This window comes from Sprattus sprattus, assembly GCF_963457725.1.
Source record: "Sprattus sprattus genome assembly, chromosome: 5".
Taxonomy (NCBI): domain Eukaryota; kingdom Metazoa; phylum Chordata; class Actinopteri; order Clupeiformes; family Clupeidae; genus Sprattus; species Sprattus sprattus.
Window position 1 is genome coordinate 15657923 of NC_137924.1, and position 18763 is coordinate 15676685.

At 43.1% G+C, this 18763-nt stretch overlaps 1 protein-coding gene across 1 annotated transcript; it reads right to left on the reverse strand.

Annotated features, from left to right (window-relative positions):
- Window positions 1-1286: 1286 nt before the first annotated feature.
- Window positions 1287-4685, reverse strand: LOC308365067 (NXPE family member 3-like; the record flags this gene model as incomplete). The annotated part of the gene is made up of 5 exons (XM_080838393.1): window positions 4498-4685; window positions 3248-4041; window positions 2684-2751; window positions 2080-2286; window positions 1287-1858 (listed from the first exon to the last, which is right to left on the reverse strand). Exons 1-5 carry the CDS (start codon window positions 4588-4590, stop codon window positions 1287-1289), a joined length of 1734 nt encoding a protein of 577 aa, XP_080694519.1. The 5' UTR covers window positions 4591-4685.
- Window positions 4686-18763: the final 14078 nt, after the last annotated feature.

Consider the following 18763-nt stretch of genomic DNA (forward strand, 5'->3'; position numbering starts at 1 on the left):
CTTTTACAAACCTCAGCCAGGCAAAGTACAACGTTGTCCCGGAAGAAAAACTTGCTTCCTTTTGCTCTGACAATGTTCCCCAACTCTGAGAAGTGTTTTTTTCCAGCAGGGCAATGCTCCATGCCACACAGCCAGGCCAGTAAAGGTGTGGATGGAGTATCACCAGATCAGGACCCTGTCATGGCCAGCCCAATTTCGAGACCTGAATCCCATAAAAAAAACTCTGAAATGTGATCAAGAGGAAGATGGATGGTCACAAGCCATGAAAAGAAGCCGAGCTGCTTGAATTCTTGCGCCAGGAGTAGCATAAAGTCACCCAACGGCAATGTGAAAGACTGGTGGAGAGCATGCCAAGACACATGAAAGTTGTGATTTTAAATCAAGGTTATTCCACCAAATATTGATTTCTGAACTCTTCCTAAGTTAAAGCATTAGTATTGTGTAGTTTAAAAATGAATATGAGCTTGTTTTCTTTGCATTATTCGAGATCTGAAGACACTGCATCTTTTTTGCTATTTTGACCAATTGTCATTTTTCTGCAAATAAATGATCTAAATGACAATATTTTTATTTGAAATTTGGTAGGAATGTTGCCAGTAGGTTATAGAATAAAACTAAAATGTACATTTTACTTTAACACATACCAATAAATAGTAAAACCAGAGAAACTGATAATTTTGAAGTGGTCTCTTAATTTTTTCCGCGGCTGTATATAAAATATATAAAAGCAAAGTGACTCAGAAACATATCTCACATTGCAAATTTAGCAACACTGTTTTAAGAATACCAGTCCAATTGTCTTCCAACACCATATTACAACTCTGGACTAAACACCATCAGTTAATTTAACAACATCAGTTATTTGGAACAGCAGTAGCACTAGAAAGATGAAAATTCCCTCGTCAGGTAATTTACAGTGGAATATTGTCTCTCTGAATATTGTCGTCTGATATTTTCTATCTTGTGCGCATAACACAACTATCTTGTGCGCTCAAGTTATTATCTTGCCGGAACAAGTTGTTATCTTTTGCCTATTACAGAATTATCTTGTGCGTTCAGGTTAGTATCTTGTGCGGACAATATAATCATAATTTTTGGGAACAAGGTAAGCATCTTGATAAGTAACTTGTTTCCACAAGATAATAACTTGTGCACACAAGAAAAAAAAAATATGACCTTTTATGATTTGAAGGGCTCTGTAGTATTCTCATGTCAAAATGTCACTACTTCAACTCTTTTCTCTCCCCCTGTCCTCTCCCCCCCCCCCCCACCCCTCCCTCTGCTGGCTAGCTCTTCTTCTTCTCCTGTTTGGCTGGACAAATGTGGGACAGGATGAGATCGATCATGTTCTTCACAATGTCTGGGGGAGGGTGCAGAAGGTGGGGCTGGGTGGGGTGCGCCAGAGTCATGTCCCACGCATCCAGCAGCACCACCCCCCGCAGGCTGCGGAACATGGCCCTCAGTACCGAGTCCAGCTGCACGGAGAACCAGTCGCTGTTGTACAGGCTATAATCTGGGTCCAGCTTCTGCGGGTTGGCTGTGCGCACCACCACCAGCGTGCCTGGCGCCCGGTCCAGAAGGCGGGCTAAGGCACGGCGGATGTGGCGCAGTCGCCGCAGGTACACCTCTACGGGGAATGTGCTGAAGTGCGACCAGATGCTCAGAGCCACAATGGTGTCATGGCCCCCTGGCAGGCTGTCAAGCTCATTAGCCACGTAGCGTAGCTCACTGGAGGAGATGGTGGGGAAGCGGATAGGCGGGCCGTGGCAGCGGTACTTCAGCAGGATGTTATGGACCATGTCTACAGCCATGAAGGGCCCCACGTTCTTTAGGCTGTGAAGGTTGATCTCCTTCAGTTCTGTAGGCGGAGGGACAGAGAGAGAGACCAACAAGATGGAGAAAGGCAGAGAGAGAGAGATTACATGAAGAAGGAACAAAAGTGAGTCAAAAATCTATTTTGACAAGTTAGTTAGACAAGTTAGACAAAGTGAACGTGTGCATGCCATATAGAAATGCATTGCTGAATTTGAAAATATGATAGGAAAAACATTTTTCAGCATTATGCAGATAAGTGCTGACCTGGAACATAGGCGGTGAGGTACTCAAACCACTGTCGAACAGTGGAGTCTCCATACATGTAAAACAGTTTCCCTTGAAGACACTGGGTAATGGCGGAGGAGTCATTGAACTGTTGCATTGGGCTTCCGGCTAAAGGTCTCCAAGAACCCTGGTAGTAATACCCAGACGGCAGGAACTTTGCCTGGTCTCTGCGAACCAAAGACTGCTCTGTGGAGGAGAAGTAGAATTAGAACTCTGCTGCATGCATGCACATCCGTGGACACGCACGCACCCACACACACACACACACACACGCACTCAGGTACACACACACACACGTACATTTATGTTAAAAATACACCAAAGTCACAGATTACTACACTTTGATTACCATTATCTAAACACACACACACACACACACACACATACATACATACATATATAAACACACTCATCAACATTGAAAACATAACAACATGGAAAACGGCTTATCCCCCCCCCCCCCCCCCCCCTTTCCTGTATCCCACTCCTTTATCCTTTTCCAACAAAGCCTGTGTTCGGCCACTCCTTATTCAACTAAATTGTTACCATGTTCCTTTTAATACTAGATTGCTCTTTCTCTTACCTTTCACTGCGGGCAAAATAGTTATGTTGCCTATCCCGAGGGCTTGGACCGGAGCTTTGACGGTGGTGCTGTGACAAAAGATAATTTTATCTTTCCCCCCAGTTTCCTGTCCCACAGTGGTGAATAGACTGCGCATTGGTTAGCCAAAGGTGACACTGGCAAATAAATGTCACTCAGTATTCCTCTTTGTTCCTCAGAACCAGAGTCCATTAAATGCACTTATCTAAAGCACTATTGGCATTAATGCCCAAAATACAGAAGGTTGATGTCCTTAAAATAAGACTATATTGACTCAAAATCACCTGATGCCTGGATCGTTCCATCACTCAGTTTTACTGCCATAATTTGTCGAACATGTCGGATGGACATGGGTGATTAGACAGTGCTTTTATTTCTGCTTCACAATATTAACAAGCGCATTAGTCTGTAACCTACTGTAAAGATTAATTTGTGGCAGACAGAATAATATTTCTGGTTTGATTCATAAACTGAAACCAAGGTCTGACTGTAAGACTCAGCTCAGAATAAAAAGTGAAGGATGGTGATTCCTACATATACTCATACCTCAAGAACAGCATTGACTCTGTGGTGGTGAGCAGGTGCTTCTTGTAGTCCCCTTTGGCATGGTTGATGCGTCTGTCGCATTCCAGCATCCTGGGTTTGTAGCAGTACCAGGGCTCACCTGTATGCGGATCTGTGTAGTTGCACAACACCGGCAGACGTGGTCCGGTGGGCAGGCACAGGTTGCAGACGGTGGTCTCAGACAGGTAGCCGGAGCGGAAGAGGCTCTTGAAGAAGACTCGGTCTGGCCGCTCCTCCCTCAAGCGCCGCAGCACTGCCACCGCCTCGCTTGAGTGCACCAGCGTCACCTCAACCTGCGCCGGCCCCGCCCACAGCAGCGGGAGCTCCACCGCGTACAGGCCATCCTGCCGGTCCACGACCGAGCCCGATGCACCGGCGCCAATCTCTGGGGAACGGATCCGGGCCAGCAGGAAGTCCCCGCCATACCTCTTGGGCTGGCCCAGGAAGTTCTGTATGTGGACCAGCACTTCCAGCTTGCCGCCCACCCGCCATGTGGCTTGGCCCGAGATGTTGGAGGGCGGCTGGATCACAAAATAACTTTGTGCCGGGTCGCTGCTCTGGTGGACCGGCACCCCCAGCGCAGGGGGCTCAGGCCAGGAAATGGACTCCAGGAGGTAGCGCTCCTCATTGGCCTCCGCCTGGGACACCTCCTGGCCCAGGTTGGGACAGTAGCTGCCATTCTGGTCCATAGGCAGGTAGGGTCCAGAGAGCTTGAAGACGGAACTGATGCTACTCTGGAGCTGGTAGAGAGAGGACACCGACTGGCAGTTCCATCTCTGTGAGAGGGGATGAGGGTGAAGGAGGGAGGGGGAGAGGGAGGGGTGTGCAAAGGTGGAGAGAATAGAGTGAATGAGAGAGGGGGAGAGAAAGGTGAGAGACAGGGAGGGCGATAGAAAGAGAAGGGTGGGGTGAGGAAATAAATACAGAGATGGAGGAGGGAGAAGATAGAGAGGTAGATGGGAGCGAGACAGTGACTTAGATAGGGAGGGAGGAGAGAAAGGGAAAATACAGGGAAGGAGACAGAGAGAGAGCAACAGTGGGGTGGGGGTGAGAGAAGAAAGCGAGAAACAGGAAGAGAGCAGTGCATAAGATTGGCATACAACAGCAACAATCTATAATCCAATAAACATTTTGTGAGTACTTAACTGTTGTGTGAGACCTCTTTAAGTGATGTGGCACCACATAACAAAAGTAACAAGTTCAGTTTTATGAGTAACAGTAACATTACTGACCTCCAGAGTGTTAATGTTCTGCAAAAGGAGGATGACTCCTGACAGCGCAAGGACGAGGAAGATGAGGGCATATTTGGACAGGTTTCCTTCCATCTTGTGCGGTTGAATCAGTTCATTATAGGCTACGGCTGTCAGAATGTTCCAAAAAGTTCCGTTAATTTGAATTGGCGTGTTTTCAGGCTCGCTTGTTATTTTTCTCTCAGTGTTTGCCCTTTCTGCTTCCCATCCACCGCTCAAACTCAGCTAAGTTCGGTCTTTCCGGGAAATATCAATCTGAGGCTTTGGCGAATCAACCTATCGCGAAGTTGTTACATCCTGGCCTCAGTTTGATATTCCTCGACATGAACAAACGGTCAAGTTTAGTAAGTTGATAATTGATTAATGACCACTGTCATTGACAACGGGATTTGTGCTTCTAATTACAATCTACAAAAATAGGTATTTTGGAGGAATATTTTCTATTGTTTTGGCAAGTAAACGCATAATAATCGGGATAATAAATCGCTTCAAGACGAGACAAGACCCCTGCGCAAATGTATTTCCAGGCGGGAATTCATATTCGTTTATAAAAAAGTAAACATTCTTGTTTAGTGGAATGCATTTCGTCTTCAGCCCCCTAGCCTCAGAAGGACTTCCCTTGAAGTTGACTAATGGTCTGTTCTGCATTGGAACTTCTCTTACATCGAAAATACGAAAAGTCTATAATAGTGCATAATAGTTCACTTTATTTGAATATAGTTTTTAGGGGTGCAACGGATCATCATTGATCCGTGATCCGTTCGGATCATCTATTTCGGTTCGGCACACGCATGATCCGCGGACTGATTTATGAAAAAAAAAAAAAAAAATGTGCGCATGTTCAGTCCACACACAGCCGTAACCATTCCTGCTAGTTCCAGGGACAGAGCTACTTAACACGCTCTGGGTAAAAGTCTGCAACAGTTCCTTTTCAATAAGCAAACAGTCCTATGGCTCGTTGTGATTTATTGTCCTCGTACAACATGTAGAACAGTGGGCATGGAAAACAAAAGTATGCTAGACTTCGGTGAGTACTGTGAAAATAAAAAAAATCACCAACAAAAGCAAAGCTCCATGGCTACTAAACCCCATAGTCAAATCCCTTAAAAGAGAATGCAGGAAAACTGAGAGGAAATGGCGGAAACAAAAACTCACAATCCACTATTGCATCTACAAAGAAACACTCCACAAGTATAATTCTGAAATATACAAGGCTAGGAAATCCTTCTTCTCAAACACCATCAGTGGAAATATTAACAACTCCAAGGTGCTGTTTTCAATTGTGGAAAAACTTACATCTCCTGTCTTTCAGTTTCCCAGTGAGTTTATCTCTACTGAAGCCTGCAATGACTTTGCAGCTTTCTTTAATAATAAGATTTACAATATAAGAGCTAGCATATCATGTACAAACCTTACAAAGCCTGGACCCATAGAAGGAATACCAAACAATGTAATGTCAGAATTTTCTTTTATAGACAGTACAATCCTTCTAAAAACTGTACAAGCTCTGAATTCATCAACTTGCAGTTTGGATGTTCTGCCAACTCAGTTCTTTAAATCTGTCTTCCATCTCCTAATCACAGATGTACTGAAACTAGTGAATACATCTCTTCAATCTGGCATTTTCCCAAAGTCCCTAAAAACAGCCATTGTAAAACCCCTTATTAAAAAAAGGAATCTGGATACCTCTATATATAACAACTACAGGCCCATATCTAACTTGCCTTTCATTAGCAAAATAATTGAAAGGATAGTTTTTAACCAACTAACTGAGTTTTTAACTGACAATTCATGTCTAGACCCATTTCAGTCTGGTTTCCGAACCTATCACAGCACAGAAACCGCCCTTGTTAAGGTACTCAATGATATAAGGCTAAGTACTGACTGTGGGAAAACAACTGCTCTGGTATTATTAGACTTAAGTGCTGCATTTGACACAGTTGATCATGCAATACTGCTCCACAGGCTTGAGCACCTGGTTGGTCTGAGGGGCACAGTGATTGACTGCCTCAAATCCTACCTCAAAGACAGAAGTTTCTACGTCAGTATTGGCAATTACACGTCCTCATCCATCCCCTTAAACTGTGGTGTTCCCCAAGGATCGATCCTAGGCCCCCTGTTGTTCAATTTGTATATGCTCCCACTCGGGCAAATTATCAAACAACATCAGATTTCATACCATAGCTATGCTGACGACACTCAATTATACTTAGCAATTTCTCCCAACGACCTTAGCCCACTAGAATCACTTAATCTGTGCATAGATCAGGGGCCGTATTCACAAAGCCTTTTATCTTACCACTAGGAGTGCTCCTAACTCGCGCTAAAACCTTTTACGTAGGAGTAATTTCTTAAAAGTGATTCACAACGGCTCTGAGACCTACTCATACTAAGGATAATACCAACTCCTAAGCTTAAGATAAAACCACCGTTGCTATGGATGACGTCGACTCTCATGCACGAGTTTAGAAGGGGTGAGGACGGTGATTGGTTGTTGACAGGCTCTCTCATTAAAAACTCATTCGTGACGTCCCTCTAACAATCCCACTATATCAACTGAAAATAAGAGAATAACCTAGGCTTCACATTAAGTCATATTAAATAGTTATGGACAGTGCAGTTAGCAGAATGCACACGCATGATGACAAGTTTGTGCATCCAACGGGAATGACACTTTGCACGTTAAGAGAAATAAAAAACGATCAATATAAAATATGGCAATTGCATGTAATCAAGGCAGTAATAACTAAAGCACCCAGCAAACTGTAAGGCTATTATATTTCCAGCCCTTGACCACTTCAAATATCAGCACACACGGCCCTTCCAGCGAAACGAACGTGAAACGTATAGCGAAAGCCTACTGGTCCCAGGACCAATAGCCACCGTCACCCCAGCGGCATCCAGCTGGTAAGTTCTTAAAAAACTGCTGCAGACCGCTCTCAGTTGAAATGCACGAGTCGAAAACGTCCTCATCTTTTGATGGGGTAATTATTGTAATGTGTGGACATTCCTGCGATCGCCATGGAATTTACTTTGATCTTGTGTAATTGGCGATTGTCCAAAGGGCAAAGGCAACTGGATAAACTGTTGGATGATGTGGGGTCTACAGTGCGTTGATAGTTTGATGAATTAAACGGCTGACTGATTCCCAGTGTCGTCATTTGCGTTTTCCGCGAAGCCAAATGGGCTATATTTATGTTTCCAAACATTTCACTTCGGGACACATCGTTGTTTAAAGGCGTCATTGCATCCCGCGCTAATTCTACGACAATATTAATACCTTCACGGTTTAAGCAATGTCTTTTATCAATTCCAAGTCGGCTGCAGCCATCTTACGATTTTTTGTGAATAGGTCTTAGTGACTTAGGAGTCCTCATGAGGAGTTTTAAGCTGTCCTAGACTTAGGTGCTACTTTTAGGGATAAAATATTTTGTGAATTGCTCTTAGTAAAAAAAATTAGGAGTCCTACATTTAAGACTGACACGCCCATTATTTTTAGGAGTTTCTCCTAAATTCGCCACTTATGACCTACTTTTAGCCCTAAGATTCTTTGTGAATACGGCCCCAGGTCAATAACTGGATGTGTCTTAATTTTCTTCAACTTAATAGTGACAAAACAGAAGTTATTGTCTTTGGAAAAGTAAGCGACAGACACCAGGTCAGTGAATTTCTTAACACCAAAGGACTAAAACCAAAGGCCATTGTTAAAAATGTGGGTGTCATTCTAGATAGTGACCTGTCATTCAATCAACACATAAAATCCATCTCTAAATCAGCCTTTTACCATTTAAAAAACATTTCAAAACTAAGAGGTTTCATGTCACAGGCTGATCTTGAAAAACTTGTCCATGCATTCATTTCCAGCAGAATTGACTATTGTAATAGTCTTTTCACTGGACTCCCCAAAAAGCATATTAAAAAGCTCCAGCTAATACAAAATGCGGCTGCTAGAGTTCTTACCAAAACCAGGAGAACAGAACATATAACTCCAATACTGAAATCTCTTCACTGGCTTCCAGTTAGCCACAGAATTGATTTTAAAGTGATGCTACTTGTTTTTAAGTCCATGCATGGGTTTGGACCTTTATATTTTAAGGACATGCTCCAGCCGTATGTACCTCCCAGACCCCTCCGATCCCAGGATAGAATCTTGTTGGTGGCCCCTACTGTTAAAACTAAACAAGGTCAAGCAGCCTTCAGTTATTATGCAGTAAAACTTTGGAATCTACTACCAGACCACATCAAAACTGCCCCCACCATAGACAGTTTCAAGACAAGACTAAAAACAAACCTATTCTCTTTAGCCTATATGTGAAATTCTCTATTTATTGCGGTATGCTGCTTCTTAGTGCTGCTAATCATAATGTCTCTTACCTGCAATTTATTGATTTTAATGTTTTATTTATTTATTTATTTTCATAATTATTTTTATTTTATTTTTTATTTTTATTTAAGTTTCTTTTACTGTGTTTCAATTTAAATGTTATTACTGTTTGTTTATGTAAAGCACATTGAATTGCATAATGTACGAAATGTGCTCTATAAATAAATTTGCCTTGCCTTGCCTTACGGTAACGATAACTGCTGCCTCTAGTGCTACGTCTGTTTCCATATACTCGCGCTGCCACGCAAACCTGTCGCCTAGGTTACCACACAGACGTAACACGTAGCTGACATAACATAAAGAAAACCTGCAACACAGCGTGGTCATAGCGAGCGGAGGAACAGAAGAACTTGAACGCCCCACATTTAAATCCCCTGTTTGGGAGCATTTTGGCTCCCCTGTCAAATTGAATGCAGAAGGAAAGAAGTTGGTGGATAAAACCGTGACGGTGTGTAGGGAGAGTGGGGTAAGATGTGCCAGTTTTTACTTAAAGTGACTTATAAGCGAGGCCATGACGGTAATGCTTCAAACTAAAACAAATATTTCAGGATGTTGTGCATCTTTGGGAACAATCAATTTGGATCTGAAATATAGTATTAAAGAAATATAGCTTACTGAAAAAAAGTAGTCTCGTGGCACAACTTGCCCCCGGTGCGGGGTAAGTTGTGCCATTAAAGAGAATACATTGGGGTAAATTGTGCCATTGATTATTAAAGTAAAACAGTATATTTGCATAGACAAATTCAATGCAAAATTACTCATTTAAGGTGTATTTAAAGTTATTTTTCAACAACAAAAGCTGATTTTCTACAAGCCTATTGCGCCACATGAGCACATCAAAGGTGCATTTTCTTAAACAAGGCCTAGAGCTTCCTGAACACATCAGAACAAAGCTGAGTTGAGCCAATTCTATTTAAAGGTAATTTACATGAACACATGTTCAAATGAAGACCAAATTGAATGGAATTCTCTTTACAGATCACTGGCACAACTTACCCCAGGCCCTTTGGCACAAATCACCCCAATCCCACCTTTTTGGAAAAAATGCATCATCCAGCTGTTTTGAGCTAAATTCATACTAGCTATATAGACTTATAGTGTAGCTTACCAAAGCACTAAAACATGTGTGAAATGTTTTTAAACTTGTCTAAACCCGTTTAGACACAACAATCAAAAAAACGTGATCATAGAAATTTTACTTTGGAAGGCAAAAAAAAACGTTTTAAGAACTTAAATGTGCTTATCTCTCATGCAAAGAGACTCTCTTTTTTGCAGGATGAGTTAAATGGCTGATTCTTCAAAAATATATTGTAACTGTTTAGATTTTGTTTTGTTATTTTTTGTCTTAGTTTTTGCTTGTGGTGATTATTTTCGTTTGATAAGTTTGTTTTACCTTTTGTCTGGCATGATTGGGTTTAGTTTATAGGAAGTGAGGTCATGGGGGTCAGGGGTCACACACACACCCTTATTATGGTAGCGTTCATTACACCTGACTAGGAGACCTAAGACGCCGGCTCGCGGTCGTGCTAGTATACCGCTGAGTCCAAGCTGATGAATGTGATTGCGTTTACCTTGCCTCATTTCCCCTCTCAATTGTTATGCAGCCAACGAGGTATGTTTGTCTATTCATGATGCTTTATTTCTTTGATTTCTTTGGGTTTGATTGTTTGGTTTGATTGTCTGTTGATTGTGTTTTTACTGCTTTTAACCAGTTCGACGTTGGATTACAACTGAATTAAAGAGGAAAAATAAATCCATCAGTAACTGAAGAACTTTGGCCTTGCGTCTTTCCTGGAGGGGAGTGATAGTCGAACTCGAGGCGAACTCGGAGCAGAACTCTGCATCGGCTCACGGGTTATCTATCCTCAACGTGAAGATTCGTCAGTTTGCCGGGGATTAATGCAAATTTCTCGGATTAAAGCCACGTTTTCGCTGAAGAAGCAAGCGAATTGGACTCGTTGCCTAAAGTGACTTCACGCATGAACTGTATTCGGATTTACAACGTGCTGTTCAGCGATTGAAGACGCGTGGAGGAACGGCATGAAACAGATAAGCAGCTTTTAGCATTCATGTTTTCTTTTAGACGGTTTGAAGCTTTAATGAACAATGATGATGGGTTGTCTTTATTAGCCTGATGGCCACATTTAAGGACATTTAAAATTGATATTGGGGGTTTTGACATGCAACCGAATTGAAAATGTTTGCACCACCAGGTTGCTGAATTGTATTATGTTGATGTACGTTCGTATTGTTATTGCCGACTACGTTCAAGTGTAGCTGAAGCTGTCATCAAGTTGTTTTATGAACCCTTCAAGTTTAGTAGATAGTAATTGTTTGAAGACAGCCTCTCAGTGTAACAGTTAATAGGCAATACACAATCCACTATGTCTCAGATTGGTAGAGATGAAGGCCTGCCTTTAGTGGAGTCTCAGCATTCAGCAGAGCTTCAAAAGGCAAATGAGTGTGATGTTGTTGAGCAACAGCCTTTAGGCGCATTGGAACTACAGAATGAGCCTCGTAGAAGTGACCGATCACGTACATTGACGGAGAAGGGCAAAACCCTACACATGGACCAGTTAAACTTACTGCTGCTTCGTTTTGACAATGTCTATGAATGTTGGAAAGTCATGACTAAAGTGGCTAAAAGATCTGTGCAGCAAAAACTTCCAAGTGACATTCTTCAAGAACATGAAACCCGCATTGAAAAGGAATTAACTGAACTTAATGATATTTACGATGCTTATAGAAAACTTGACGTTCCAACTCAAGACATGCGCCGCAAATTCGACAAAAGCGCCTCTATTACTAAGGTTTTGTTTAAGAATGTTAAGTCTCAGATTCAAGGAGCCGAGGAAGAGCTGCTTTGGCCTGATGACGAATCCGTATTTGCATCCTCTGCCTCTAGTATTCCACTTTCTGTTAATAAGGGGCGTGGAAGCAGTTCAATTTGTTCCAATGAGTCTCTAGCAAAAAGACAAGAAGCTGCTGCCGAGTATGCCGCTACAAGAGCAGTGCTCAAGATCATGAGTGAACAGGAGCGCAGGCAAGAAGAATTGGAAGCACTTGAAGTCAAAGATAAGCAGATAACTGCAGCCCAAGAATCAGCAGCATTATCCCGACGTCTCCAGGAAGAAAGGGAAGAAGTTGAACGAAAAATTAAAAGACAAACCCAAGAAGCTGCCCTGTTGAGAACACAACAAGAAGAGAATGCCGCCAGAAGACAGTCCGTCGAAAACTTAAAGAGGGAGGTGGATCGTCTGGAAAGATTGAAGAAATTGAATGCTGCCCAGGCAAAGCTACAAGTGTACGAAGAAACCAATATTGACGTGAACCAAGATCTCGCTATTCAGAGGCCTGATGTCTCCATGGTTATGACGGTAGCGAAACAAGCTGATCCTGTGTGTGACGTACAACCAAGAAGTGTGCCATCAAGGGGTGGTTTCTCAAATGACACTCAAGAACTTGTCAAGGCCTTGGCTGAGGCCATATCAGCAAATAGGCTGCCGGTTCCAGAACCAACCATCTTCTGTGGCGACCCACTGCAGTTCAATCACTGGAAGTTATCCTTTCAAACCTTAATTGAGAGGAAGAATATCCCAGATATAGAGAAGATTTTCTTCCTCCAGAGATATGTTGGGGGCACAGCAAAGGAGGCCTTAGAAGGTCATTTTCTGCTTGCATCAGAAGATTCATACAGCTTAGCTTGGAATATGCTTGATGAAAGGTATGGCCAGTCATTTGTCATTGCAAAGGCTTTCCGAGATAAATTGTACGCCTGGCCCTGTATAGCTACTAAAGATGGTGCTGCATTGAGACGGTATGTAGACTTCCTGCGTAGTTGTGAATGTGCTATGTCCCGTAACGAGAATTTGCATGTTCTCAATGATCCAATGGAGAATCAAAAACTTGTTGCTAAGCTGCCTGAGCGTTTAAGCCATGGATGGAACAGAAGCGCTACACTTTACCAACTAGCGCATGAACGTTTTCCAAACTTTAGTTATTTTGTAACATTCTTGTCCATGGAGGCTAGTATTGCTTGCAACCCAATAACCTCGCCGCAAGCTATATGGGCAAGTGAGTCAGAAAAATCCAAAACCAAGAGTCAAGGTGCAGCTGCCTCTGCCAAGAGCCTTAACACCAACATCACTGACAATTGGGTCTCTTGTATGTTTTGTAAGAGAGCTGCACATAGCCTCCAGAAGTGTCACAGATTTCTCGAGCGACCAGTTGCTGAGAGAGTTCAATTCATTCGGCGTGAGCATCTGTGTTTTGGCTGCTTGAACCCGGGCCATCAGTCAAGAAGCTGTAAGAGGCGGTTGATTTGTGATTCCTGTTCCAGACCTCATCCCACTTGTTTACATGGGGGCCACCCAGAACCGGAATCCAAGCAGAATCAAGTTGGCTCTACATCACTAGACATCACTGCAGAAACTATGTCTAACAGGATTTTAAAGGATGGCAGTAGTATTCAAACTTCAGCAATAGTTCCAGTCATTGTGTCAAGTGACTCAGGCAAGGAAGTTGTTGTTTATGCTTTGCTAGATTCCCAGAGTGATTCCTCTTTCATTCTAGAGCATGTGGCAGATGCTTTGGAAATGAGTGCAGAACCTATAAAGCTGAAGTTATCCACCATGTCCTCAAGGGAAACTGTTGTCTCCTGCAAAAGACTCAAGGGTTTACAAGTAAGAGGGTTGAATTCCATCAAGAAAATCGCAGTGCCAACAGTGTACACCAGAGAATTTATCCCTGCCAATAGATCACACATTCCTACTCCTGAGATAGCCAAGGCATGGACACATTTGGAGCATCTGGCACAGCATATTGCTCCACAAAGCGAATACGAAATTGGATTGCTGATAGGATACAATTGCCCACAGGCTCTAATGCCCAGGGAGGTTGTCTGTGGAGAAGAAAATCAACCATTTGCACAGAAAACTGACTTGGGCTGGAGTATTGTGAGCTATGGTGACCCAGGTGAACAGTATGGTGATGCGCTTGGTGTGAGTCACCGTATCATTGTAAAGCAAGTAATCCCTCAACTTGAAGTGCCTGACCAGCTCAAAGGTGAAGTTCATTTTGTCTTCAGGACCCAGATTAAGGAAATGATTGCCCCCGATGATGTCATGAAGATGCTGGAGTCAGATTTCAGTGAGCGTGTAGGAGAGGATTCCTTCTCTCAAGATGATGTCTTGTTCTTGACAAAGTTAAAGGATGGAATTAAACATAAATCAGATGGTCACTTTGAAATGCCCTTACCTTTTAAAGGTGAGAGGCCGAACTTGCCCAACAACAAGCGTTGTGCAGACCAGCGCTTGATGTGTCTGAAGAGGAGGCTCAAAAGGGATAATGGCTACTTTTCTGACTACGTTAACTTCATGAAGGAGCTTATCGTCCAAGGCGATGCAGAGAAAATCCCCGAACAACAAGTTAACACTTCTCCTGCTTGGTATATACCTCATCATGGGGTGTATCATCCTCAAAAGCCAGGGAAAATCCGTATTGTCTTCGACTGTTCAGCAAGGTTTCAGAATGTGTCTTTAAATGACCACCTTCTTACAGGTCCAGAGCTCACTAATACCTTGGTGGGGGTCCTTTGTAGGTTTCGTAAGGGTCCCATTGCAATTATGTGTGATGTCGAACGAATGTTTCATCAATTTCACGTAAGACCTGAAGATCAAGACTATCTGAGATTCTTATGGTGGGAGAACGGTGATTTGGAGTCTTCACCAATGAAGGTCCATCTATTTGGGGCAGCTTCCTCACCTGGCTGTGCCAATTTTGGTCTTCAACATCTGGCCTCTGCAGGCCAAGGGAAGTTCAACCAAGCTACTATAAAGTTCATTCAAAGAAACTTTTACGTTGATGATGGGCTGGCAAGTGTTTCCTCTGAAGCAGAAGCGATTCGACTTATTGAGGAAGCAAGAGAGCTCTGTGGCACTGGTAACCTTCGCCTCCATAAATTTATCTCTAATAGCAACAGCGTCTTGAGAGCAATTCCAGAAGAGGAGTGTGCTCAAAGTGTTAGAGATCTGGACCTCGGGGAACCACTTCTGGAAAGAGTTCTAGGTGTCCAATGGTGTGTGTTCTCTGATGACTTTCAGTTCAGAGTTACTGTTAAAGAACGTCCAATGACCAGAAGGGGGGTGCTGGCTACAGTTGCTTCCATTTATGACCCTCTGGGGTTCGTAGCGCCCTTTATCCTTCGCGGCAAGCTAATTCTGCAAGAGCTCTGTCAAGAGAGAGCAGGTTGGGATGAGCCACTCTCAGATAAGCTTAAATATCAATGGGAACAATGGTTACAAGATCTTCCAAATTTGTCTAATGCAAAGATGAGAAGGTGCTATCTGCCCCCAAGCTTCACAGATGTGAGGAACTATGAGCTCCATCACTTTGCAGATGCAAGCGTCTCTGGCTATGGGGAGTGCTCTTACCTTCGAGCCATCAACATCAGTGGAGATGTCCATTGCTCGTTTGTTATGGGGAAGGCACGTGTCGCCCCTACCAAGATCACAACAATACCTCGACTTGAGCTATCTGCAGCGGTAGTGGCAGCTAGGGTAAGCGTTATGCTCAGGAATGAACTTGAATTGGATGGCCTGCAAGAATATTTCTGGACCGACTCGAGAGTAGTCCTTGGCTATATAAATAATGATGCCAGACGTTTTCATGTGTTTGTGGCAAACCGAATTCAAAGGATAAAGTCCCTCACTGATCCAGAGCGATGGCGCTTTGTGCGTTCAGAGGATAATCCGGCGGATCATGCATCAAGAGGCCTAATGGCAGATCAGCTTATTTCCTCAAATTGGTTCACCGGGCCAGACTTCTTATGGAAGAGCCAGCTACCTGTAGGAGATGACAAGGTGGGAGAAGTCACTGAGGATGATCCAGAATGTAAAGCTGTCCATGTGTTTAGGACCAAAGCAACGGAAAATGGGACATTGTTAGATCGTCTGACAAAGTTCTCTGATTGGAAAAGAGTTGTCAAGGCTGTTGCATGTCTTAAGCGTCATGCTAAACGTTTCAGTGGCTGTAAGTCAAAACCAAGTTGTGCCACAAGTATTGAAGAAAGACGAGAAGCAGAGGTATCTATTATTAAAATGGCTCAAATGGAAGCATTCAGCATTGAAATTGAAAGTTTAAAAAGGAACCATGAAGTTAAAACCAAGGACAAAGCCAACAAGCTTCAACAATTAAGTGCATTTATAGATGAACACGGTGTCCTTAGAGTTGGAGGACGGTTGGCAAGATCTACTCTCCACCCTCACATTAAGCACCCTGCCATCATCCCGAAAGGCAGTCATGTGTCCTCTCTGCTCATTAAGCATTACCACGAAAGAGTACATCATCAAGGAAGGGGAATGACCGTTAATGAATTGCGTGCCAATGGATTCTGGGTCATAGGATGTAGCAGCGCAGTGACATCACACATTTTCAAGTGTACAACCTGCAGGAAGTATAGAAGATGTACACAGGACCCAAAAATGTCAGATCTGCCAATCGAAAGAATGGAAACCACAGCGCCTTTTACTTATTCAGGCGTAGATTGCTTTGGTCCCTTCTATGTGAAGGATGCAAGAAAGGAGCTGAAGAAGTATGGTCTTCTCTTTACATGTATGTGTTCCAGGGCTGTGCATATTGAAATGCTGGATGACCTTACTTCAGATGCTTTCATTAATGCTCTCCGTACACTTATTGCAATACGTGGAAACGTGCGACAACTAAGATGTGATCAGGGGACCAACTTCGTGGGGGCCAGAAATGAATTCACCTGTGCATTGAAGGAGGTTCAGAATCACAAGCAGTTGAAGGATTATGGATGTGAATTTGTCATGAACATTCCATCATCTAGTCATATGGGTGGCGTATGGGAGAGACAGATAAGGACAATTCGAAGTGTTCTAACTGTTATTCTTGATCAATCTGACAAGAGACTTGATAGCGCTTCACTGAGAACTTTCCTGTACGAAGTGATGGCTATTATAAATAGCAGACCGTTGACCACTGAGCACCTAAATGATCCAACAAGTTTTGAACCACTTACGCCAAATCACATCTGGATGATGAAATCTAGTATTGTGTCGCCCCCCCCTGGCCAGTTTGTGAGCCAGGACCTGTTCCTGCGCAAGAGATGGCGACAGGTACAGTTTTTGGCAAATGAATTTTGGTCAAGATGGAGAAAGGAATATCTCCTCAATCTTCAACAAAGACAGAGGTGGCAAAAGGATAAGCCTAATACAAAAGTCAACGATATCGTCATCCTCCGAGAAGATGATTCACCTCGAAATCAATGGAGATTGGCAAGGGTGGCTGAAGTTTATCCAAGCTCTGATGGAAGGGTTCGAAAGGTTAAGCTGTTGATGAGCGATTCAACTTTGGATCATTTAGGAAGGCGCACTTCTAAACCTGTGTATCTTGACAGACCTGTTCAAAAGATTGTCGTGCTGCTTGAAGCTCAATAATGCTGTACTTTGCACAGTTTGCTATAGGGTTATAAAAGTTTGAACCATTTATGATTTTTTTTTGAGTGAAATCAGTTCTGATTCGGTGGGAGTGTAACTGTTTAGATTTTGTTTTGTTATTTTTTGTCTTAGTTTTTGCTTGTGGTGATTATTTTCGTTTGATAAGTTTGTTTTACCTTTTGTCTGTCATGATTGGGTTTAGTTTATAGGAAGTGAGGTCATGGGGGTCAGGGGTCACACACACACCCTTATTATGGTAGCGTTCATTACACCTGACTAGGAGACCTAAGACGCCGGCTCGCGGTCGTGCTAGTATACCGCTGAGTCCAAGCTGATGAATGTGATTGCGTTTACCTTGCCTCATTTCCCCTCTCAATTGTTATGCAGCCAACGAGGTATGTTTGTCTATTCATGATGCTTTATTTCTTTGATTTCTTTGGGTTTGATTGTTTGGTTTGATTGTCTGTTGATTGTGTTTTTACTGCTTTTAACCAGTTCGACGTTGGATTACAACTGAATTAAAGAGGAAAAATAAATCCATCAGTAACTGAAGAACTTTGGCCTTGCGTCTTTCCTGGAGGGGAGTGATATATATGGTCACTTGACCAATTTTTTCTATGGTTCCCTAGAAATAAGGGGTGGCACAACTTCCCCACTGGCACATCTTACCCCACTCTCCCCTAGGCACTGTGGCACAAGAAAGCCATACAACAGTGGAAACACATCGAGCATGGCCAAGCATTTACAGCGACATCACCCCGGTGTTTCACTGACAGGAGTGAAACCGAAAGCGGCTCAACAACCGCTCATCACCGCGGCATTTAAGCAGCCCCTTCCTCCACATGTTTATTTGTCTTGTCTATTTTTTTTTTTTTTTTTTGCTGATCCGAAAAATGATCCGATCCGTGACTCTGATCCGAGGAACGATCCGAACCGTGAGTTTTTTGATCCGTTGCACCCCTAATAATTTTACATTGTTCTTCCAGGGTTCATGCTAAGCGCACGGAGCAGGTAAGCAGTCTGGTTATGACCGTCATTGCGTTACCGCAATGGTTTATCTCTATGACGTGAAAAACATGGCACAGTGGCAGAGTATACAGTAAGCTACATTTCCAAGTAGCCAAATGGTTACATAATATTAGAGGTTCGTTGGTAGTACAAGCAAACACCGTACAGAAGGAATTGTGCAGATTACATCGTTAGAGCCTAATCCTTTGTGGTATGTGCTATGTTCAGAACACCCACATGTGCCTGTATCCTGCATAATGCTATGCATGATGCTTCATGTCTTTTCCTGACTAACACTTAAAAACCAAGTTATGTGCAAAATACCTAGGGCTGCGTTCACTCCTCTCAATGAAGATTAAAGATCATAAACCTCATGTTCTCACCACCTCTGCTAAGC